At 37.7% G+C, this 19198-nt stretch overlaps 2 protein-coding genes across 3 annotated transcripts; one reads left to right on the forward strand and one right to left on the reverse strand.

Annotated features, from left to right (window-relative positions):
- The first annotated feature begins 2648 nt into the window (after positions 1-2648).
- LOC132849267 (uncharacterized) lies at positions 2649-6923 on the forward strand. The gene is made up of 7 exons (XM_060875519.1): positions 2649-2733; positions 3433-3590; positions 3895-4031; positions 4148-4244; positions 5138-5339; positions 5661-5725; positions 6582-6923. The coding sequence occupies exons 1-7, from the start codon at positions 2649-2651 to the stop codon at positions 6921-6923; spliced, it is 1086 nt and encodes a 361-aa protein (XP_060731502.1).
- A 3729-nt stretch (positions 6924-10652) lies between these two features.
- On the reverse strand, positions 10653-17227 carry LOC132849115 (zinc finger protein RFP-like). 2 transcript variants are annotated; one of them, XM_060875315.1, is made up of 7 exons: positions 17124-17227; positions 13001-13584; positions 12799-12894; positions 12457-12690; positions 12214-12361; positions 12011-12037; positions 10653-11905 (listed from the first exon to the last, which is right to left on the reverse strand). In XM_060875315.1, the coding sequence occupies exons 2-7, from the start codon at positions 13580-13582 to the stop codon at positions 11376-11378; spliced, it is 1617 nt and encodes a 538-aa protein (XP_060731298.1). In that variant the 5' UTR covers positions 13583-13584; positions 17124-17227; the 3' UTR covers positions 10653-11375. The 2 variants fall into 2 exon arrangements, with proteins under 2 accessions (XP_060731298.1, XP_060731297.1); XM_060875314.1 differs by having other exon boundaries at positions 13001-13590; positions 17131-17224.
- Between the last annotated feature and the right edge of the window lie 1971 nt (positions 17228-19198).

Here is a 19198-nt window from a genome sequence, read left to right on the forward strand (position 1 = left end):
CAAGAAACTCATTTCAAACAATTCAAACACAACTCTTCAAGACTCTGTGCATGTTGCATGTACCTTGTGTTTGTTCATTTTCCTAGTTGTGAGCCTCGTGCTGTGGGCAGCAGTATGAGATCTCCAAAAGTCACAAAAAGATTTTTCCACACAGATTCTGGTTGGAGAATATTTTGCTGATGGGTTAGTTGACTCTTGTTCTCCACACAACAAAATCTGTAGTGTTAATTTGAGTTAAATTCCCAGTGTAAATTATTCCGAGTGAATGGGTGTTGATTTGTGTGTTATTTTAACACTTGCAGTGCTGAAAAAGCTCTGTGGGGGACGTCATTTCAAGGAGTAAGGAGCATACACTAATTTTGAGTTACTTTTTTTCGTGCTCAATGACGAGCGGGAAATTGTCTTCACGACACCTACCGAGGCAGTGAACTTAACGCCCAGAAGAAAACTGTGTGGGATTGGGATATTTGGTTTAAAAGGTAAGAAACACTTTTATCAATTTTATAAAGGTTGTTAGTCATTATTTAAACCAAGTTTTAATGTTAAATGGGGTGTGATGCAATCGTCGCTTTTTATTTTTTAATTTGCGGACGGTTAAGGGGTGTGAGAGAGAACATTTCTGTCAGGAATATTCGGTTTAAAAGGTAAGAATCACATTTATCAATTTATAAAGGTTGTTAGTCATTATTAAACCAAGTTTTAACGTTAAGTGGGGTGTGATGCAGTCGTTCGTCGCTTTTTTTTTTAAATTTTCCGGACGGTTAAGGGATGTGAGAGAGCACATTTCTGTCAGGAATATTCGGTTTAAAGGTTGAGAACCACATTTACCAATTTATAAAGAATGTTAGTCTTTAACAGTCTAAGTTAGTGCAGCAACTGTAAAACGGTAAAATGACGTTAGCGTGTTTTAATATAACAACATGTGCTTAACGGTGTTAGTACATTTAAGAAAATCACTGTCTAGTCATTGTTTTACACTAACGTTTAATGAAAGCCATTTTATGTGATGTCGTCGTCAGTTTCAAAATGCTTGGTGCACGTCCGCGAGCAGTGACGCAGGGAAAATACAAATTTTTCATCGTGATGATGGCCTAAACAAGGCTTTTGGCGTCTTCACACTGGCCATTTTCGCTTCGCACCGTTCGCGGCCTTCATGTTTAATCCCGCTAACTTTACTCGCGTTTAACATTACCCGATGGCATGGGCGTAAATCCCGGACATGTCCCCCCCATCCGAGGATTGTTACCCCCCCAAAAAAAAAAAAAATTAAAAATATCGCACACTCTATTGTGAAAAATATATGTATGTATACCTAAATAATTGTGTAAGTAGAAAAAAAAACGCAAAAATGCATTTATAAACAGTTGAGTTCCCCCTCCCCTTTCTCACAGTGGTTTGACCCACTGCCTGCTTTCCCAGTTCATCACCTACTCTGCACACACGAGTCAGGTGTGTGGCTGCGGCTCAATTAATGTTCAACTCCATTAAGTAGGGGATTTTATTCACTTTAAATAAAGCGTTTCTCTTTAATGTAGTTGATGCAGACTCATTCATAAATTAGTTGCGGCAAAAATGCTGATGATGTAATTTTCCATGAATCTGCTATATTAGCGATTAAAATATGTCTTATCTAGTTAACGTTAGCTTGTTTACAATAGCTTGTTGCATAGTGCACTGCAACTAACACGCCAAAGCCGTCGAGAAAAACTTTGAAAATAACCATAATGACGCAGTCTCCATGCAACAATAATAATGATAAAAGCAAAGTTTTTCACTGTGCGACATTATATCTTTATATCTTTATAAGTACAATTACACTGTATTATTTGTCCCCCTTCAAAAATTGCTCATGAGAAAATTAATATTTATTGTCCCCGCCCCTACTGTTAAATTAAATTTACGCCCATGCCCGATGGTGTAGATTTGTACGCCCCACCAGCGTTTATTTCCGCCATCAATATGGCAGAAATACCGACTGCTTTGTTTCGCTGTGCAAGACCCAGGTTGGGCAATCAAATGTCTGAATTATTAACATCATCTGGTGGAATGAACCAGCCTTCTCGTCTGCTGCTTCCAGCGCCAACGTTACTTGAGGTTCAGATTTAACTGTTTTTTAATAACAATAAACTGGTTAAAACTAAGCCGAAATACAAACATCGTGATGAAGATTTGAAAAACGTACATACTACAGTATATCAGTTCCCTCCGCAAGACAAGCAAACAACTTTTAAAATATTCGTTCTCTAAATAGTTTGGTCTATGGTGGATGCATACAGTACAAGTGGTATGAACCCAAAATAAACTAATTCTGCTGTGATTTACTTGCTTAAATGGTTAAAAAGTATGCCGGAACAGCAACATCATGATACAGATTAAAAAGATAAAAAGTATGAAAAATGACAAGTGTCCACAAAATGACAAGTTTTCAACTTTTAATAATACTTTTGCCTGAAAAATTGAAAATTGAAAAATGAAAAAATTGCCTGAGCATCATGTTGCAAAACAGAATATTTTTTAAAATTTTTTCCTGCATATGATAAGCAATCTTCACTGTTTGTTTGCCACTTAAACAAGCTAACATCTCCTTGCAGTTAAGATTGAACCACTTATTGCTTTTTCTTCACTAGGTGCAGTTTTAGGATGTTACCATGCTGCTGAAGGTGAAATACCATAGTATCAAGAAGTACATCAAATTGCACTCAGGCTTCACCTATTCAGAATTCATCAGGGAAGGTACTGTAAATAGCCATCCTTTAAAGGCCAAACAAAATATGTAGCCACTTTAGCGACAAATCACAGCACAAGATTGTGTGTGTATTTAAATACTTTTGGCTGTATTTAACAGTTTATTCAAATTTTGTCATAATATTTTTTTTTTAATTGCAGAGCTTTACTTTTAATGACAGTTAGTGGAATCATCAACATTAGTTAGTACATGGCAGTATACTTTTGCTGCAGATTCCTTTAGTTTAACATTTACAAGACAAGGAAATAGAGTTAAGCGGAATGATTTAAAACTTGCTCCAGGTGACTTTATCTGGTTACATTACCTCTTTTGATAGTCAAAAACAAGTTTGGGCTTCCTGATGCAGCTCAACTTGACATTTTGATGAAACTGACACAGCAGCAGAGGAACACATTCTTCTAGAGCTGTTGGAGGCCAATCCAGACATATGCCTGACAGTATGTGACAGCATTTCAGATGAAGGTAGGTGTCATTAAGAAAACCCATGCTCTTTGATGCAGCTGACATTGACCTTTCGTTATGGAACGAACATGGCAGTGGGCAAGGTTGGGTCAAGTTTGTTACTGATTACTAAAAATATATTCTGAATACTTTAGGGTTACTTAAAATGTTTATACTAAAATGGATAAAGCCACAAAAGGTTAAGTCAATCAAATTCTCTCTTTTTAAAGAGCTTTCTCCTTTAGATTATTCAACACCATCTTCCCTCACGGATACCATATCACTTTCTTCAAGTGACAGTGACCTTAGAGAACTGGGTATTCCCACAGGCAGAAATAGATCCAGCAAAGAAGACACGAGCAGTTCTGCAACAAAGGCTTCCATGTCAGAGGCAGCAAAGGAGGTAATTGAGAGCTGAAAACAACTTATTATTTTGATTTACCATCAATTATAAGGTGTCACACTAAATTGAGATTATCACCAATCGAAGCATCTGGTTTCAAACTCACTTTTTATCAAAGAAAATGTAATTAATTTGCCCCTTCATAGAATTTTACCTTTGACAACACTGCTGTTTTTTGAGATTCATCTGAACTTTCAGCCTTAGTTTATACAGACATGTTGTGGTATGTTTTTTCTAAAGATTTTATCTAATAGAAAGAATTGAACACTAAAACTTATTTTTCCTTTTCCTGTTATGAGAATAGATGGTAGAAAAGGCCTTGCTTAAGAAGCCTGGAGGAGAGGATATTCTTGAAGAGTACAAGGCAGAAAATTCACTAATGCACCGCACTCGGAGACAGCTTGTCAACATATTGGCGAGTGATATTACTGAGAAACATGGGTAAGATTTAAAAAGGTTTGATCTTTTTGTAAGCTGTAATCTTGTAATGATATTATTAATGTTTCTTGTACTCTATAAAGAAAAATTATTAAAGATTGACTTTCTTCACTCTATAGTAGGATTCCTTCCCATCAGCAGAAGGAGAAGTATGCCCTGGGAATTATTACTCTCTTTCCCTCCCTGAAGGATCCTTTTTCTCCAAAGGGCTATATAAGTTTTACAACCTTATTAAGAAAACAGCACCAGATTTACAGAAAAGGGCTTTGGCATTGTAGTTTTCATTATAAAATAACTACAGTTACTTATAAAAGTGAAATGATTTCAAAATTCAACAATAATCAACAATAATATCGATGATAGTGCCCTTATTTTTAAAATTACTTGGGTTATAGGGATATTGCACATTAATTTGAAAAAAAGAAAATCTATTAAATAATTAATTGTTCTTTTGTTTCACAATGCTGCATCTGTACTTTCTGTAAGATAATTTTGTGAGTATTTGTGTTTTTTCATTTAAATGGAACAGGAGCATTTCTATGATGGGGAAAAGGGCACTGGATATTTAGCGTGGCACCTCAAAACCATTTCCAGGACTTCAGGAAAACGGCCAGTCAAGGAAGCCTCAGTGCATCAAGCACAAGGACCAAAGCGCCGAAGATCAGCAAACACACTGCCTCAGCAGCTTGATGGAGATGCCTGCAGGGAGGCCATTTCATTTCTTGTTCACTCTCCTGATGAAGCAAGTGTATTTCAGAAGATGAAGATGACGTTTCAACACCGTCAGGACCTAGTGCATGACCCACAAAGAAGCACAGATGTCTTCAAAACATTTCCACGTTTTTTAGATGTCAAAAGACTGGTGAGTTGTATATTTCTTTTATTAAAATGAAGTCTTTAATATCCAGTGTTTTGCTGGATGTTAGCCATGAAAACACCTAATCATGTATATTCCTGTCTAATTGACTGTATTCTTTTTTCCAAAATCTTTATTCTGATTTACACTGGTTTAATATACCACACGCTGATAAAAATCATTACGCGCACCACTAACAATGCACTGAGCCCTGCCATCATATATATATGCTTGTGTGTATAATCAACAGGTGAATCAAGACTTCCTGCTGCTGTTTGGTGCTGAAACAGCCTCCAGGATGCTTGAGAAGTGGGACACCTCATTCAAGCCCAAGGTCATCAAAGAGGCCAAAAAACTGACTCAGACAACTGAGCTGTGCCGACTTCTAAAATCTGCTGAGAAACTCGCAGAGAACTATGAAACGGGTAAGCTACACAGCATGCATGGTTCACAGTGTTGTGGAAAGGAATATGATTTAGAAAGCACAATAAACTCCAGCAAGAATGTTTTTTATGCTTTTAGTGGGGCTTAAACATAACACAATAGAATGCACAATATCGGACCTCGCTTTGAAGCTGCAGCCGTGGCGTTATGATTTTTGGTGTGGTGGACCACCATGGCAGAATGAATGTAGCGGAAACGCTGGTTCATAATACAAATTAGTTAGCTAGTTTTATCTTTTCCTATTAGACATTAATGCCTTGTTTTTCCTCCTGATAGACTGGGACAGTGACATCGCTTCTTGCTGCTTCTTCTCTATCTCTTGCCACCCACAGCTGGACGGAAGAGGACCAAAATAAGTCCAAGTGATGCAGTGGACAAAATGGTGCACTTTCATAAGGTACACTATTATGCCTCATTTGTAAATTCCACGAGACAATTTTTTAGTTATATGCACTTGCTAGATTTACTAGAAAGTAAAATGAGCATGGCCGCATGGACATTCATAACAGTGCCCATTTCGCTTGCATGTGAGCGTGAAGCTCAACTTTCATAAGAATGAAGATCCCGATCTCATGAAAGTGCGTATCAATAGCACGATTTTCGGTTTCTATGTGGCGTTCTATTGATCCTCAGAAATTACTTTTCTTGCACTTCTGAATGCACTTTTGCATATGCACTTGTGGCGTACATATAATACGTCCCTACCCCACACCCCTACCCATTGCGTATCATATGCTTGAATGTTGGGTTAATTATTATTCTTAAAGTATAAAGACAAACTCGCTTAAATATGCGCTTTAATGTTTCGCTTTGAAACCAAATCTTCCACCATCGTCTTGTCAGACTGTGAGGTGAAATCTAACTCCTGCTGTTGATCTGTGCTGCGACTCTCGTTCATCTTACACTGTATGGAGCAGACACGTACAGTTTTTAATTGTAGTGTAAGTTCTAACTGAACTAAATGATTTTTATTACTATACAAATTCAAAACGACGGTGAGGGCCGCGGTGGTCAAGTGCACGTAACCGGTGTTGTGGCTGAACACCGGTAAAACCGACTAAGTCTAGTTCCTTTCAAATGAATGGGTATTACTGACCAGTATGTCCCAATTATTTGGGAGGGATGTTTTATCCAGTGAAGCAAATCTCAAATCACAGGGTCAGTTTACAAAGTCTATTACATTAACATGGACCAGCAAGTACCAGATTCACTTGAAGGTGTACACATTTATAAAATTTTTTTTCTTCTTTTAGTCATGCTGCAGCATCACTGAATATGTGCATGAAAGAGAGGGTAAACAACCATACATCCTTGCAGTTGGCCGAACCCAGAAGAAGATTGATACCTTCTACATCGCTGTTGACAAACAGCTCATCCTCTGCCAAGCCACCAGCTCATTGGGTGCTTTTGATGAACTGTTTAAATCCCACTACGTGTTCAACATGTCTTATGATGAGTCCCTGGTCCATTTCTACACTTTTCTGCAGACAACTGTCTACAACATTGATGTTACCACAACAGATGAGTCTCCAAGAGTTCGTGAGTTGCGGGCAAAACTTTTGAATGACAATAACCTCAGAGTCATTTCAGGCTGATTTTCACAGTTTACGAAATAGTACAGAAGTTGCAGGAACAAGTGTTGTGCAGAGCCCTGATGCTGGGTATTTTGACAACAATGGATCTGGTCAAAGTATCACAGAAAACACAAAAGATATCTGTGCTACAATTATTGCCAAACTCCATGGTAGTGGTATGGCAAATAGTGTAGTTACATCAATTGTTAGTGATTTGGAAGAACTTGCTGGTGGACTGCACTCCCAAGTAAAGCAAGAAATACTGTCCACTGTGCCAAAAGATAACCCTGTAAGATCTACATTGGAAAAGGGTTTTGAGAATTTTGAAAACCCATTTGTGAGTTTTAATACTGAAACTAAAAGAATGAAGTATTTCAACAAGAAATGGGGGATTGTGGAGCCAGTGGAAAAAAATTTAGGAGTTCAATTTGATACAAGGAAAAATAAAAATACAGGTACTTATGATCAGGTCCCAGTGAAAGACACTTTTGTTTACATTCCAATTTTGGAAACCATTAAATTTATCTGCCGCAATTCTTATATTTGTGAACTACTTGCAAAACCATGTGTATCAAAAGACAGATATGAAGACTTTTGTGATGGAAGTTATTTTAAGTCACATCCATTGTTCTCAAAAACACAGACTTCTTTACAAATTCAGCTTTACTATGATGACTTTGAGACTGCTAACCCACTGGGTTCAAAACGTGGTGTTCACAAAGTTGGTGCTCTCTATTTTGTCCTCCGAAATCTGCCTCCAAAGTTAAACTCTATATTGATGAACATTCATTTGGTTGCATTGTTTCGCACAGAAGATGTGAAAAAATATGGCTTTGATCCTATTTTACAGCCTCTGATTGATGACATCAAAATATTGGAGAGTCATGGCATTCATTTGCCTTTTTCATCTGAAAAGGTCTATGGCACTATATGTCAGATAACTGGGGACAACTTGGGGATGCATGGGATAATGGGTTTTGCAGAGTCTTTCAGTGGACGTCACTTCTGTCGTTTGTGTTTGATTGAAAAAGATGATTCTCAGAATGTTTACAAAGAGGATGACCCAAAGATAATTTTGCGTGGAAAAGAGCTTTTTGAAATGCACTGCAGTGAGTTGCAATCAAATCCACAAAAGCTATGTGTGTTTGGTCTAAAGAAGAATTCAACTCTTAACAGCCTACAGTACTTTCATGTTTGCTACAACTTTTCTTTGGACATAATGCATGACATACTTGAAGGGGTGGCTCAGTATGAGAGAAAGTTACTGTTAGAATATCTCTCTGAAAATGTTTTGTCAAAACCTGGTCTTTTGTCACGAATCTATGCTTTTGACTATGGCTACTTGGAGCGCAAAAATCGTCCGACAAGGGTCAACTTGGACAGTATAGGCAATAATATAGGACTCAACTCTATTCAGACTCTTTGTCTGGTAAGAAACATTCCTTTGATTTTTGGTGACATTGTGCCAGAAGGAAACCAGAACTGGACTTTGCTGTTGCTCTTACTGCAGATAATTAACATCATATTCTCTCCATCTGTTACACTAGGCATGACTGTGCATTTGAAGCATTTAATAATGGAACATCATGACTTGTTCAAACACTTGTACCAGGTAGAAACCTGATTCCTAAACATCATTTTATGTTACATTACCCGTCTTGTATTCAAAAAATTGGACCGTTAATACATATGTGGAGTATGCGATTTGAGGCAAAACACAGGGTTTTCAAAAGCACACTTAAAAACTTTAAGAACATCACAGTATCACTTGCCAAAAAACATCAAATGTCCATAGCATCCAATTGGGAAACATCTCCTTTGAACCATGTTGAGTATGGACCTTTGAAAACATTTAATGTGGACAATGAGGAAAATGGTGAAATGTTTGCCCAAGCCCTGCCCGATGTCGCAAAAGACATCTTCTCTACTAACTGGGTAAAGATCAGTGGGGTAGAGTACAGAGCCGGGTTAGTGATTTGCAGTGGCACAGAACAGGAAATGCCTGTGTTTTGCAGAATAAAAAAAATGCTTTTAGTCAACAGTGTGATCTACTTCATAGTGAACAAGCTTACGGTTGACCATTTCAGTGAGCATTTTCATGCCTACAACGTGTTTGAAAGTGATGAAAAAGATGTGATAAAAGCAGATTGTCTTCAAATTTACAAGCCTTTTGACTTACAAAGTGCTTATGGTGGAGTTGACAGCCTTTATATTGTACCATTATTTTCTCTGTAAATGTGCAAGTTGTATGGTGCTTGGATATTTTTGTCTTTATTAAAAAAGTTGAATTCTTCGTATGTTTCTTTTTTCTTGTAGTGAAAAAGTATTTTCAGAACATTGAATGTAACACAACTGTCATGAATACACTGTAAAGTGTTAATAACACTGAATGATCTAAATTAACACTTTAAGAGTAAGGGAGTAACACGATATAGAGTTTAAAATACACTTTAAAGTGTCATAAAATAACACTGTGAATGTTAGGAATTAACACCCCCAGTGAAAAGAAATAACACGTTTAGTGTAAAAAATACTCTTAAATGTGTTAAGAAACAACACTCTGAGTGTTACATTTTTAACACTATTATGGAGTTAAAATATTGACACTATCCAAAGTGTTAATTTAACTCTGAACTGGTGTCGATTATATAAACTCTGGGAAAGTGTTAAATTTAACACTATGGGAGTTGAAATAACACTGATGTTTTTGCTGTGCAGTTTCCCAATAAAAACCTGCAACCACATCTGTCCCAGTTTATGTCTCTAGACACCTTCAGTGAAGATTGTCTATGGTCTCTGTGTATTTAACCGATTCCCACAGAAGCAGACGTGATACTCTTTTACTCATTTCACCTAAAGCTTAAACATCTGTCTTAACTCAGTACGTATGTCTTTTATTAAGATTGTGATCATTATCCAATTTTCTATTTAGTACTTCAACTTACTTCATATATATTCTTTGTTTCTGTATATTTTGGATTATACAGGTACAATTCTTGACCAAGCCACCAGAGGGAGTCCTGGCAGAATTCTGTTTATTGAAGGTCACATGTTTTTCCCACCTGTTGCTAGTTATTCCTTATGTGCTTCCTTATTTATACCTGCCCTTGTGTACCTGTCTTGTTCATCATTGTTTTTATGTCACGTTTTGTTTCTGTTCGTTATTGTCCTAGGATATTGTAAGGTTTTGTTTTTTAACGTCATGTCTAAATAAATGTATGTAGTTGTCTCCTGCATCTAGATTTAGTTTGTGATGTTTCCTGTAAAAATGTGACAGGAACATTATTTTATTATTCTTATTATTAAACTTTGTATATTTTACACTGCATGTTCCTAGGTTCAACAAATTTGATGTCAATTCTTTACATATTTTATATTGTTTCATTCAAATTTATTTGTATAGTGTTTTTTAAAATTGACATTGTCTCAAAGCAGCTTTACAGAACAAACAACAAAAGGTTATTATAAAGAATAATATAAAGATTATATAATACAAAATTCAAGATTAATATTAGATATATTTAAATGTGTTTGTATTTATCCCCAATGAGCAAGTCTGAGGTGACTCGGGTGACTGTGGGGAGGAAAAACTCCCTTGAATAGAAGTAAGAAACCTTGAGAGGAACCAGACTCAAAGGGGAACCTCATCCTCATGTGGGTGACACTGGAGAGTGTGATTATAAATATACAGTCTAACAAATGTTGTATTGATGCAAAAGAACACATGGAGTTAGAATCTCTGTGGCATCATATCATAAAAATAAATTACAGTTTATTTCTTATATTGTAATGAGTAGTAATAATGTATCCACCACACCACAGTTTAGTAGCAGGATCGGACACTTGTAAAAATTGTAAAGTTATGCAGTAAACATAATGATGTATACCGCAGCAACATAACTAAACATAAAAGCCTAAAGAAGAAATCACTTTACAAATAAACACATCCATACAACAGCTGTATTAGTATTATAACCTTAAAACTAACACAGAAGGGGAAGGAAAATGATTAAAGTAAATGAAATTTGACTCGGGGGGCACGGTGGCTTAGTGTTTAGCACGTTCGCCTCACACCTCCAGGGTCGGGGTTCGATTCCCGCCTCCGCCTTGTGTGTGTGTGGAGTTTGCATGTTCTCCCCGCGCCTCGGGGGTTTCCTCCGGGTACTCCGGTTTCCTCCCCCGGTCCAAAGACATGCATGGTAGGTTGATTGGCATCTCTGGAAAATTGTCCCTAGTGTGTGATTGCGTGAGTGAATGAGAGTGTGTGTGTGCCCTGCGATGGGTTGGCACTCCGTCCAGGGTGTATCCTGCCTTGATGCCCGATGACGCCTGAGATAGGCACAGGCCCCCCGTGACCCGAGGTAGTTCGGATAAGCGGTAGAAGATGAATGAATGAATGAAGTAAATACCTCAGAATACTAACACTATAATTTATTGAGAAATAAAAAGGTTTTAAAAAAAGTATATTAAATTTTAACAAATGACAGGACAAATGATCAGTGGTGCTGAATCACTATCACCGGGGTTAAATATCGGATAAAGTTTCTCAGTGAAAGTCTGACCAGTGAAAGAGTAGATATGAGAATTTGTATCAACATCATAGAAGGAGATCAAACCCTCCTCATAATCCACAAACACCCCCACATTCTGAGGAGCCTGTTTCGAAGAGAGTGAGACAGGAGGAGAGTCCTGAACCAAATATTCAGTCTTATTCATAAGAGACACACACCAATATCCATTCTCAGCCCTGACTGTAATCTTTCCTTTCCTGTTAATAGACTCTCTGACCACTCCTAAATACCACTCAGTCTTCCCTCTGACCTGCACCTCATAGTACAATCTCCCTGAGGTGAATCCTTCCTTTGCAAATACATTATAAAAACAATTAAACCTCTCTGGATTATCAGGGACTTTCTGTCTCTTGTCTCTAAATGTAACTTGTTTCCCATCATCAGACAGGATGAGATTAGGATGAGCTGTATCAGGATCCAGAGTCACATCCACTGAGAGACAGAAACACAGCGTACATCAGTTTTATTACTGCACAGTGTGGAACAGTGAAGAAATCTAAATACATTTAGTCATGTGATCAATAAGAGCTCACAAACCTGTATATTGTTGAATTCTCTTCAGTTCTGTTGAGAAAATAAATAGTGAACATTAATAACTGTTAACATTTAATTTGCTTCATTGATGGTTAGATTGAAGATTTTTATAAATTACACAGAATGATAGCATAGATTATGAAACAAAAGTAATCTAAAGAATAAATCTCAAACAACACCTCCCTTACAAATCATTAAACACTTACTGATCTTGTGAAGCTTATCCATTTCCTCTCTGAGAGTTTCCTGAAGCTGAGACAGAGCTCTCATCAGAGTCTCCACATTCAGATGAGTGTTAATTGTGAGATCAGTCCAGTCCTGGGTGTGTGGAGGGCTGCACAGTGACGGGTAAATCTACAGTACAGCAGGAGAGAGGAGAAATCCCTCAGCATGGGGACTGCTGTCCTGTCATGTGCTGCATTGATATTGAGAAACAGAGGGACTCTGACCTGTAGGAGGTGGAGGTGATCCTCAGTGTGTGAGAGCTGCTCCAGCTCAGTGTTTCTCCTCTTTAGCTCAGTGATTTCCTGCTCCAGCTCTTTAATGAACTCTTCAGCCTGCCTCTCTGCTGCTTTCTGCTTCTCCTCCATCACCTTAAACAGCTCAGCCTGGCTTCTCTCAATGCAGCTCATCAGATTACTGAAGATCTCCACAAAGTCTGTTTTCTCCTTCTCTGTCGTTTTCTAACAGGAGATAAATCGAGCTAAACTGTTTTATTCCATATGATTATATCATGATTTTAATAGTGTTTTTATAAAGGAACTATGATGTAGGTTAGTTAAGAGACTCACATCACTGAGTTTTACAGAGTGTTTGATTTCCTCAATCTTCTTCAGTCGCTCCTGGATCATCTGCTGAACTTCTACTTGTGTTTTTCCCAACTGAATCTGATACAAATATTAAACATTGAATACAATTTCATTATATTACTCAATTAAATTCATTTGAAATCTGTTTTTTTCTAGTATCCATTATTCATTTCCTGTCTCTCACCTTCTTCTCTCTGCTCTCCTCCTCTAGAGGAACAGTGTTGTGAGTTTTGTGCTCTGTCTCAGTACAGAACTGACACACACACGTCTGGTCGTCTTTACAGAACAGCTCCAGGGGTCTCTCATGTTTCTGACAGATGTAGTCCTCCAGGTTCTCCACAGGGTCGATCAGTTTGTGTTTCTTTAATGAAGAAACTCTTTCATGAGGTTCCAGGTGAGGCTTGCAGTAAGAGGCCATACAGATCAGGCAGGACTTCACAGCTGCACATTTTGTCTCACAGCAGACCTCACAGAGCACCTGAGATTGGGTGGGATTTTCTGTAGCAGTGCTGGATTTCACCTGAACTGACTTCTTAAATGGAGCAGCAAGTGCAGAGATGAACGTATTGACACGTAGTTCAGGACGTTTAGGGAATTCCTCCTTACACACTGGACACTGGCAGTGTGAACTGCTGTCCCAGAACTCTTTGAGACAGATCATACAGTAGTTGTGTCCACACGGAGTAGAGACTGGATCAGTGAACACATCCAGACAGATGGGACACTGGAGCTGATCTTCACACAGGACACTGCTGGAGGAAGCCATGACTGACACTGGAGGTACGATGAGAGTGGATTTAGACTAGTGATGCACCGATACCACTTTTTCTCTTCCGATCCGATTCCGATACCAGCGTTTGCCTGTATCGGCCGATACCGATCCGATATCTGTGTTCTTTTCTACCTTTAAAACTAAAGAATATATACAACTCGCTTAGTTAATAAGATTTATTTGTTTCTGGCAAAGAAATACAAAAATGCCCTTTACTGGATGAAAAATTAAAACACAAGAAACCTTAAAAAAAATATTAATTATTAAACAGTACTTTCAACAGTTAGTGGTATAACAATCTAAACCTTATATACTGCAATTCATTCATCTTCTACCGCTTATCCGAACTACCTCGGGTCACGGGGAGCCTGTGCCTATCTCAGGCGTCATCGGGCATCAAGGCAGGATACACCCTGGAAGGAGTGCCAACCCATCGCAGGGCACACACACACACACACACTCTCATTCACTCATGCAATCACACACTACGGACAATTTTCCAGAGATGCCAACCAACCTACCATGCATGTCTTTGGACCGGGGGAGGAAATCGGAGTACCCGGAGGAAACCCCCGAGGCACGGGGAGAAAATGCAAACTCCACACACACAAGGCGGAGGCGAGAATCGAACCCCCAACCCTGGAGGTGTGAGGCAAACGTGCTAACCACTAAGCCACCGTGCCCTGCAAATACTGCAATTATTAAATTAAATTATTTTCTGAAGAAAATGCAATATTTTAAAGTGAATCTTAAATTAGAATGGCCCTGGATAAGCGGTAGAAAATGGATGGATGGATGGATGGAAACACAATGCAAAGTGCATTAAACAGTAAACCTTGCACCCAAATGAGCGACATATTTAACACACTGAGGTAAATAGAAAGGGTGCCTGCTAAACTTGCCTGTCTGTTGCAGGCGGTTGTGTAACATATTTCCCGTAAAATTTATTATATTTATTTTCATTAATGTAATTTACTATATGAGTGTATTTTTCTTATAAGTTTAACTAATAGTCTATGATGTTTGCTGTTCATTAATCAACAGGCATGGGCGTCGGAAGTAAATAAAAAGTGTGTGTGTCCTGTCCCACCCACATGTAATGGTTCCGACGCCCATGGATTTCAGGAAGCAGGAGGTCAATGCCGTAGGTAAAACGCGGAATGGAGTTTAATTTATTAGGGCATTCCTCAAGCAGAATGGATTCAAGTGGCGACAGAAAAAAGACATATGCGCTGAATAGAGACGGTAAGAGTGGGTGGGTCCAATATTAATTGTCTTAAAAAGTGGGTGGGTCCTGTCCCACCCACATATAATGGTTCCAACGCCCATGACCACAAGTATCGGATTTGGATCAGTCACACTCCACCGATACCCGATCCACTCAAAATGCTGTATCCCTAATTTAGACCACAGAAAACTTTAAACACTGCAATATTTACACACTGTGTACATTTTTATTATCCAATCAAGGAAAGTAAAAAGCAGAGTTTTACACTGTTATCAGCCAAAAAGTGATTTTGTGACAGTCGTCAACGATTTGTGCTTTTCCTATTCCGTATTGGGGTGGTGCTGTTGAGTGAATATACAGGGAACCAGGTAGGAAGTTGTAGGCTTGTGAGTATTGCCTTTATAGCGCACGTTGCATTAATGTGTTAATGCTACATTTAATGCTGCGGTCTTTTTCTGCTTTTAATGCTTACGATTCATATTTTGAGAAATATATTTCCCTCACTGAATTTCAGAAAGTATTGGGAAGTTGTGATGAGCGATTTTCCGTTTTGCGTGAAAATGGAGCGTTTAAGAGAGAGTTTTTTCCAATCTGGCTATGTTGTGGTTTAGACACTAAATCAGGGCATTATATGTAACGTTAGTATGTTTTGAGGAGGGTTTTCTGTGTAGGGAGGTTATTCTTTTGGGGTTTATTTTGGGGCTCAAGTTGCCAGATTATGTTGTAAAAACTGTGTTTGATGTTATAAATTATGTTTCAGTCCCAGTAGTTTAATGAGTGACATGGTGAGCAAATTTGTTTTTCTTCTTTTTTTGAACTTTGGATCCAGATGATATTTTCTTCTTATGCCTGTTTTTCTCTTATGCACGGCTGCCCTATTGCATTTTGATTCATTTTTGTTCCTGCATAAGATTTATTGTATTGCATTTAATTATCTGAATTATTTAATTATTTGTTGTCACTCAATTATTGTTGTGAGGTAAATAAAAGGTAAATGTTTCTGGGCTTGAAATTAATAGTTGTGATTTATTAATTTTTTTCGCTCTGTTTTTCTTTTCTTTCTTTTTTTTCAGTTGAAGGTTATAATGGTGTAAAATTACAAACAGTTGTTACAGTAGCAAATATTCATAAATGTTTATATTGTTGCTTAGTTGTAATGATAAACATATGAACAAAAAACAGTGCAAATACACACACAAAAACACACACACCCCACACACAAACAAACACACGCACTTACACACCCCACAAACACACACACGGGTAAATACTGTACATTCTGTGCATTTTTATCATCTGTTATAGTTACTCTGAAAGCTATTATAAAATATATATAAAAGCAATTTACTGTATTTTCCGCACTATAAAGCTCACCGAATTATAAGGCGCAGTCTCAATTACGGGGTCTATTTCTGTACTTAACCCATACATAAGGCGCACCCTAAAACATACGGTCTACAAAAAAGGTAACGGAAGCAAAACAGTGAGTTTAGTTGAACTTTATTCTACTATTTAACAATACACAAACATTATTTTTTAATCAATCTTCTCCCACAAATCCATCAAAGTCCTCATCTACTGTGTCTTCTTAACTTGGCGCAGTTCATTTTCTTGCTTCCTCCACTTCCGAACTATAGATTCATTGATGTTGAATTCTTTTGCAGCTGCTCTATTCCCATTTACAACCGCGTAACTGATAGCCTGTAGTTTGAATTGTGCCTCGTAAACATGTCTCTTCATTGGTGCCATTTTCAGGGGTCCTTAGACAAACAAATATTGTCTTCTTCGGATGGCAAACCAACTTAAGGTGCATTTACCACCACCTGCTGGACTGGAGTGTGGCGCGCATAATGGTTAGGAAGAAACAAAAGTTGTTTTGCAACATACCGGTAGTATACCTACCAGAGGCGTGTCGGAGGTAAGCGTACATACTGTACGTATTACGTAATGTTCTCTGATTGGTTTATTGCTGCCAGCATACGTAGAGTATGTATTACGTCCCTGTGTCAGCAGGAAATGATCCGACAGTCAATCAAGCGGAGCGCTTACCAAAGTCACACAACAACATTTTTACAGATTTTTGGAACTCATTGCACACACAAGGCGCACCGGATTATTAGGCGCACGGCCGATTTTTGAGAAAATTTAAGGCTCTTAGGTGAGCCTTATAGTGTGGAAAATACGGTAAATGATATTTTACGTTGCACATTTTCATTTCTGGTATGTGAAACTTCTTACAGAAATAAAATACAGTTACTGTCTATTTAACATCATTTTGTTAGTCTTTCACTTTTCCTGCTCACTTACACTTTGCCTGCTGTGGTTTTAGCTCCTTGAAGGAAAACTGCAAACGCTTCAAACTGGAGATTGTGTCCTGTGTTGAATCCTGATCAGGAAACTTACACACCTTACTTTCGTTTCTGTAAAGTGATAAGCCACGCAATAAGCCACGCCCCTAACCGAGGTTCACTTATTACAAATACACATTGTGGCCACTAGATGGTGGATATATTCACCAAATAACCTGCACAGAAGTATTCAACCTCTTTAATCTTATACTTCTAATTTCTTGTTATTGCTCATTGCATTAAAATGAATTTTATAAATCAGGAAAGTATAAACTCATCAACAGTTCAATGTTCTTATATATTCTTAATGTAAGACTTGACTTGAGACACAATCTCAACAAAATAACTTATCTGGTTATTTGAACTCTGTCATTTTTTCTTACTTATGGCTTTCTCGAAGAAGTGGAAAAGTAGGGAAGAGAGTGAAGATATAAAGAAAAAGTTTGAAAGTTGCAGAAAAAATGTGTGTTTTAATGTAATTATTTTGTATTTTATTTAAACACCAAGAAAATGTAAATGATTGTTTTGTTTCTGTTGCTGTGCCAAAGAACAGAAGTAATTCAACAAACTTTTCTAAGAATGATTTAGAGATTTTTATGAAATCTGACTCTATTACGATCCAGTAAAAGAGAAATACAGCAGTAAAGCAAGAAACAGAATTATGTTTAATAAGGAAACAATATTTTTCAAAAATCTTCATTATTTAAACAAACAGTAGAATGTACAGAAAATGCTGTGACTGAAGAACATATGAAGAATTAATATTTAAAAAAGGATCATGTCATAAATTACATTACTCTCTCTCTCTCTCTCTCTCTCTCTCTCTCTCTCTCAATGACGTCATACACTCAGTATTGAGGGAACATGTGAAATGCGTTCTGGTCTCTTACCTGTTCTTTTTCTTCTTTTATCTTTAGTTAAAAGTGTGATTATAAAGTTATAATTTATATAACTGATACCAGTTAAGCGTGAGTGGGATGCCATGCCCCTGAGGTCAGTGGACAGACGCTGTCTCTCTGACATAGTATCAGGTTTGTTGTACCTGAAAGCGGAGCACAGGTGGAGGAGGTGCTGTTAGAGGTTTGAGAGCCAGTCGGCTGTGAGAACATCTACTCTGCCTCATGAATGAATGGAGAGATTGAGGTATTTCTGAAAATTAAACTCTAGTCATCAATCTGATTGAAAATCACCTGAGGCAAGAGTCATAATCTCTAAACTGCCTCCATTCATTTAACATGAAGTTATAATAAAAGCTCCATCAGAAGTAATTCACTCAGCTGTAAGAACACAGCAGTTAAACGTCTTTTCAGAAACAGGTTTTAAGTGAACTTTAAGTGTGAACATGGAGGCAGCAGTTACAGAGTATTCACCAGCACTAGCAGTGAGGTGTGGTAATAGTGGTACAAGTGGAATAAGTGTTTATTTTATTTGTGAAATATATCATTGTCCAGTCATCAGTTATTCCTCACACAAAGTAAAACTGTCTATACAAGAGATACCAGTTAAATAAATCCACTGTTCACTCAGTGTGGATGTTATTTTTGGCCCAAAAGCTTAGAAACTGAACTTCTACTTATTCACAAAAAGCTTTTATTATTACATTTGACCCATAGTAAAGAGTGAAAATATATAGTGGTGATTATTTAAACTATTTAAATATACATGAACTTTTAGAACCGTATATTAGATTTGATTAACAGGACAGATGACCAATGGTGCTGAATTTTTACCTCCATCATTGAGACAGGGGCAGAAATATGGATAAAGTTTCTCATTAAAAGTTTGACCAGTGAACGAGTAGATATGAGATTTTGCATCAACATCATAGAAGGAGATCAAACCCTCCTCATAATCCACAAACACATCCACATTATACGGAGGCTGTTTTAAGGAGAGGGAGACAGGAGGAGAGTCCTGAGACTTATATTCAGTTTTATTCCTCAGCTACAGAGACCACTTTCCTTCAGGGATGGCAAAATGTGACCCTTTCATGTTAACAGACACTCTGACCACTCCTAAATCCCACTCAGTCCC

Source organism: Tachysurus vachellii, chromosome 7 (assembly GCF_030014155.1).
Source record: "Tachysurus vachellii isolate PV-2020 chromosome 7, HZAU_Pvac_v1, whole genome shotgun sequence".
NCBI classification, from domain to species: Eukaryota; Metazoa; Chordata; class Actinopteri; order Siluriformes; family Bagridae; genus Tachysurus; species Tachysurus vachellii.

Bases quoted from the DNA above. Each gene is read 5' to 3' on its own strand.
- LOC132849267 (XM_060875519.1), top strand. From the start codon at position 2,649: ATGCTGCTGAAGGTGAAATACCATAGTATCAAGAAGTACATCAAATTG. The intron at 2,734-3,432 runs GTACTGTAAATA...TTTCTCCTTTAG, and splicing joins TTCAGAATTCATCAGGGAAG to ATTATTCAACACCATCTTCC. The intron at 5,726-6,581 runs GTACACTATTAT...TTCTTCTTTTAG, and splicing joins AAATGGTGCACTTTCATAAG to TCATGCTGCAGCATCACTGA.
- LOC132849115 (XM_060875315.1), bottom strand. From the start codon at position 13,582: ATGGCTTCCTCCAGCAGTGTCCTGTGTGAAGATCAGCTCCAGTGTCCC. The intron at 12,895-13,000 runs GTGAGAGACAGG...TATTTGTATCAG, and splicing joins AGGAGAGCAGAGAGAAGAAG to ATTCAGTTGGGAAAAACACA. The intron at 12,691-12,798 runs GTGAGTCTCTTA...ATCTCCTGTTAG, and splicing joins ACTCTGTAAAACTCAGTGAT to AAAACGACAGAGAAGGAGAA.